At 43.8% G+C, this 6,000-nt stretch overlaps 1 protein-coding gene across 8 annotated transcripts in view; it reads right to left on the reverse strand.

The window, feature by feature from the left end:
• HUWE1 (HECT, UBA and WWE domain containing E3 ubiquitin protein ligase 1) overlaps window positions 1-6,000 on the reverse strand; it is a 106,086-nt gene that overhangs the window by 80,130 nt on the left and 19,956 nt on the right. For all 8 annotated transcript variants that reach the window (XM_068362873.1, XM_068362872.1, XM_068362870.1 and 5 more), the window contains exon 6: window positions 338-473. In XM_068362873.1, coding sequence (XP_068218974.1) covers window positions 338-473 — 136 coding nt within the window. The remainder of the gene's footprint in view (window positions 1-337; window positions 474-6,000) is intronic.

The raw sequence follows: 6,000 nt of genomic DNA on the forward strand, positions 1-6,000 counted from the left end.
ACATTATGCAGTTTGATATACACCTAAGACATTATGCAGTTTGATATACACCTCAGACATTATGCAGTTTGATATACACCTAAGACATTATGCAGTTTGATATACACCTCAGACATTATGCAGTTTGATATACACCTAAGACATTATGCAGTTTGATATACACCTAAGACATTATGCAGTTTGATAATACACCTGCTAGCCAAAATTTCCCCTTTTATAATGATTATCAAGATTTTTACCAGTCTAGTCTACCAAATCTATGAATTTTCTATTAATTCAACAATTTCCATTCAGAATAATGTTGTCCAGTAAGGTACAAAAATCGATATCAACTCACAGACAAGGGAAGGTCCTGACAACACTGGGCTAAGCCAAAGCCATTATCCTTGCCTCCCCATGGCTCCGCCAAATTTATAAGACGCATTAAAAGAGCTTGACGAGGGGCTACAGCAAGGCGCGTGATGAAATTGGACCTAGAAATAAAAGTTTAAAATTATTATTGTTAATAATCAAATAACAATTGACTATTTGCAACTGAATGTAGGAATCCATTTGCAGTCTTAAGAGACTTTAAGAGACAAAGAGATGACAAATAATGAATGCTGTAACATTAAGACCATATCAGTCAGTTGGTAATGAAGCTTTGGACATGCAGTTACAAGGAGAAAACCAAGAATGGCAAACGATATTTGGGATACTATAAAAAGGAGACAAAGACAGAAATTGATTTTTGAAAGTTTCTGAAGAATTAATGAAAATTACAAGGTATTGCAAAGTATTCCAGTATTGATAGTTGAGGTCAAAAGAAAAGCCAGGATTAACAAAGAGAATATTTAGACAGGAAAGCAACTGAGGCTGACAAAACTATGAATTTAGGGAGCGGCTATGGTGTAAGCATTGCTCTTAGAATTATCATTGAAATCTCTACTGGGGCAATAAAAAAAAAAGCTTTTACAATCAAAATGAGAGAGAAATCTGTTATAACAGCAGAAGATGAGGAAAGGCAACGTTGGATGGAACACTTTAGTGAGGTCATGAATAGGAGATTTGAAGGGATTAATTTGATCGATGTACCTGAAGCCGAGGAAGACCTTGATGTGCCTATGAATGAATTCAGTGTGTTTGAAGTCGAAACTATCATTAAAAAAAAAAAAAGAGATGGAAAGCCTCTGGATACAATGGAATAACTGCTGACATGATTTTGGCAGAAAGTGAAGATTCCCAGAATACTTTCAAGATTATTTTGTAGAATGTGGTATGAAGAAGCAAAAGCTGATGAATGGGAGCTAGGAGTTTTGGTGAAAATGGCAATAGAGATAAGACTGATTGCAATAATTACAGAGGCCTCACACTTACGTCAGTTGTCATGAAAATATAGAGTATGCTCATTCTAAAGAGACGAGAGAGAAAGATTGATGAAAAGCCGAGAGATAAGCAAATTCCAAAAAGGTAGAAGTTGTACCAACCAAATTTTCCTTTTGAGACACGTACAGTAATGTGTAGAATACAGAAATTAACTTTACATGGCATCTGTAGACTATGAAAAAGGCTTTGATAGTGTGCACTGGCCTATTTAGTGGAGAGTTCTGCGTTGTTACGGAGTTCCTCTTAAAAAATTTAAATTTGATCAAGTCTGTTAATGAGCATAGTAAGTGCTGAGTAAATGTTAATGGACTACTACCACATGAATTTCTAGTGAACAGTCGAGTACTCCTAGGGAATGTGTTGTCACCTATGTTGTTCATCCTCTTCATAGATTTTGTAATAAATAGAACAGTTGGGGATGGTGAAAGAGGATTGTTAACAGGAAATTAGTATACCTCAAGTATGCTGATGGTGCTGTCCTTACTAGCAAATTACCAGAGTACTTGCAAAGCTTGTATACCGGAATGCATGAAATATCACATGAGGTTAAGCTCAAGATAAATAGAAGACAGACAAGATGAGAATGGAATATGCAACAGAAGATGAAATATTAGAAGGACTGATGAGGTGGAATCATTTAAATATTTAGGAACTATAATCTCTAAAACCGGGTCTGTAATATTGGAACCTAATGAAAGATTGAAAAAAGCAAATCAGACTGCAGCTGGGTTAAGTAAAATTTGGAAATCAAATCACCTGAAATTACATAAAAAAAAACCAGGCTATGTACCACTTTAGTGAGATCGGTGTTACTGTATGGACATGAGTCATGGTATGACAATGAAACATCATCTAACAAATATGACAAATTCGGAGACAATTTGTATTTTTCCGTAACTAAAACAAACCTGGAGTTATTCATGTGGATTATCTTTCAGCATAGCTGGAAGGTAGCCATTAGACTTTATTTGTGAGGTAGCAACCCTGTCTAACTACTTGAGCGAGTAGGCTGGGGGTGGATGGGGGGTACCCAATGAGAGACTTCACTTTTTATTGCAGGCAGGACTTCTGGGGGACAGGTGATGGTATACACGCAGCCTGTGCAATGCAGTGTAATAGAGATTGTTGTTTGTATGAAGGCCTTCAAGTCTATATAGGAAAACAAGACTTATCTCATTGCTCCCTCAAAGCAATGGGGACGTGTACACTATAAAAATCTTATAACTTATACTAGACTCCGCAAGGGAAGTGATAATTACCTACAGAGGTTGAAGCCAGCTTGCAGAGGGACCCATAGTGCTGTACCCCAAGGGAGGGGAAGATGAAGAAAGGAAAGCCAGACATTCTTCTCATTCCTCCCAGTCTTAACCAGGGTAACCATTGCCCCCACCCAACTGCTACTTGTCCATCAAGGAGCCTGAGGTATCTTGAACCACTTGTGTGAGCATGACCGATAGAGAACGTATCGAGTCTCCTGTGGGTCATGTCTTTTAAATAATGGGCTGTCTTCCACACGCCCGCTGTAAGAACTTGCAACGCGGAAAATTGAGCTTGAATGCCAGGGAAGTACAGATTCCCCTGACAACATGGGCTCTTAGTTGACGAGCCTGAGGAGGATCAGGAGCCAAGCTTCTTTCCATTACTTGACAAATCCAGGTGGAAACCATGTTCTTGGTGATCCTCCTCTTTACTCTACCTAAACCAACAAACAGAGGTGTTAGTCTGGGCCATGTTGCTGCAGTGTGTTTAAGAAAGTCTCAAACTCCTCACTGGGCATAGTAACAACTGAACTGGGTCATTGGTTACAGAACTAAAACTCGCAAGCTGAAAGGGCCCGAATCTACAGTCCAGTATGCCCCGATTTTGAGACAAAGCAACAAACTCTGAGATGAAGCAGTGTGTCACTTCCCCCATCCCCTTGAATGAGCGATGTCATACAAGTGGGCATGAAATTCACCAACTCTTTTTGCCGAGGCTAAAACAACCAGGAACGCCATCTTGAAAGTGAGAGTTTGGTCAGTTGTACAGCATAATGGTTCGTAAGGAGGTCCTTTCAAGGATCTCAAGACGCAAACCACGCTCCAAGGAGGTGGCCTAATCTCTGACTGGGGGTAAGTGATCGGGTAACTCCGTATGAGTAAAAAAAAAAGCTCCAACGAAGAGGAAATATCTACTCCTTTCAGCTTGAAGGCAAGGCTTAAGGCTGAGCCAAAGCCTTTCACAGGCGAGACGGAGAGGAGTTTTTCCTCCAGAATGTATACAAGGACCTCTGCTATTACTGGAATAGTGGCATCGAGTGGAGATATTTTCTTTCCACAACACTAACCACAGAGTACTCTCCATTTAGCCTGGTAGACCGAGGCTGAGGACCTACACGTGTATCCGGACGTTCGCTTAGCAACTTGTCGTAAAAAACCCTTCTGAGAGAGAAGACGCTGGATAGTCTCCACGCGTGAAGTCGAAGCGACTGCACGGTCTTCTGAAAGATGTTCGAGTAGATCTGGTCGTGGAGGGAGTTCTCTCGGTAGATTTACTAGAAGTTGCAGGAGGTCCGGAAACCACTGCATGATGACATAGCGGAGCTACAAGGGTAATCATTAGATCATTGGATGTTCTGGTTTTGTTGAGCAGTCTTCTCATCCAAGAAAACGTAGGTAAGGCGTACATGTCGATGTCCCACCGTTTTTGGAATGCATCTTGCCATAGAGCCCGAGAGTCCAGGACTGGACAACAGTACAGCAGAAGCTCGCTGTTCAGAGATGTTGCCAACAGGTCTACAGTCAAGAAATACCACAAAGTCAGGAACTTTTCTGGGAAGGGTGTTGGTCTTCCGTTGGAGGTGGAATACGTAGAGGGACGAGGCAAAGGTGTTGGTACCGCACTTGCTCGCGGTTCCGACACATCTGCTCGTGAATTGCTTGCAGAAATCGCAAATTTGCACGTGAAATTGAGATTCACGCACAATATTGCGAATTTCCCCGTCAACTGACGCGATTCACGAGCAGAAGTGCTCGCAATGACAGCACTAGCAGCCACAGAGGAAGAGGATGGTCTTACGCCTACCTGCTGCCCCGGAGAAGCACCTACGTCTGACGATGTCGGCAGAAGAGGCTTCCAAGTAGGGACTACTCTTACTAGAGAACGCGTCACAGCTGGACGCATTTCCGAGCGTTGCGTAGGTGAACGTTTTGCTATAACTGTCCAGGCGGTGAAAGGCACTGGGGGTTTAGCTGGACGCCTGTTAGAGGAATGGTCATTCTCATCTTCAGGTCTAGTCCGAGGTCATTTGGAAGGTCTGGTATAGGGGCTAGGACTGCGCGTCCGCCTACCTCTACCTCTAGAGGAGGAAACCTTGATCGCGAACGGGGTGTTTGTGATCATGAACGAAAGAGTCTAGTTCTCGTTCGAGAAAGGCGTAAACGTCGCGAATGCCTATCTTACGAACGTGAACGTCGGCCTCGTGATCGAGAAAGTCTTTCTCGTGAACAGTACCCTAGCAAACGTGAACGCCGCCCTCATGACAGGGAGTGTCGTCCTTAAGAGCGCAAGCGACATTCTTGTAATCTAGATTACAGAGATCTAGAACACGAGCGTCTGAACCTAGATCTAGACTTAGCTCGTTATCATATAGATCGCGATCGCGAGACACTTCCTCATGAATAGCAACGCCTCCGAGGAGAGAGTTGAGACCTGCGGTCTCACGAGAGCGAGGCCCTAGAGCGTGCGCGTCTTCCAGAAAAGAGCACTCAGTTCTGGAGAAGGTTCCTTCCTGGCACCACGCTGGAGAAGTCGCGGCAGTTCCTCTTTTGAAGGGGGTCCCGAAATCCCTAAGGACGACCACTCCTGTAGCAGATCTGAAGGGGAGAATGGCTCGCTATTAGCTGGTGGAAAAGTTGCTCCTCTAGGGGAAGAAACAACTCATCCAGTACCCCAGGGTTGCCAAGGAGTTAATTGGTCTGCACTCCTACTCGACTGTCCCTCGTAAGACCGTGAGCGAGAAGGAGCTTTTGAGAGATTTGGGTGTGTGAGAAGAAGAACGTGCTCTGCTCACCCGAGGAAGAGCAGTCGCGCTTAGTTGTCTTCTTCCTACGCCGCCCAAATTTTCTCACTGGGAGGCACACCACTCCATACACTCTGCGCAGGGCGAACACTACTCGCATCAATGCCCTCGGCAAGTAGGACACAAAGAGTGCGGGTCGATCTCCAACGACGACATGAAGGTCCCACATGGGGCACCCTCGTGCCCTGCCCTGGACAGGTTCGCATGGTGAAAGCGATCCCAAGAGAAAACACGCATACCTAAAAAGAAACGGCAGAATTGAAAAAGTCCAATGACAGTCAGGAGAGCGGACACATCCGATCTCTACTGAGCCAAATGAAAAAGTGAATTCTCTCACTGGTGTGAGAGTATACATCGTATAGAGGCGGCTGGGTATCTCCCAGCCTACCCGCTCAAGCGGTTAGGTGGGGTTGCCACCTCGCAAATAAAGTCTAATGGCTACCTCCACCTGCCGCTGAAAGATAATCGACATAAATAACGGAGGGTTTGTTAGTATGGGAACAATTTGTATATTTGAAAACCAACCCCTCAGAAGAAAATAGAGTTAAATGGGAATACAGTATTAGAAATTAAAC

Source organism: Palaemon carinicauda, chromosome 39 (assembly GCF_036898095.1).
Source record: "Palaemon carinicauda isolate YSFRI2023 chromosome 39, ASM3689809v2, whole genome shotgun sequence".
NCBI lineage: Eukaryota > Metazoa > Arthropoda > Malacostraca > Decapoda > Palaemonidae > Palaemon > Palaemon carinicauda.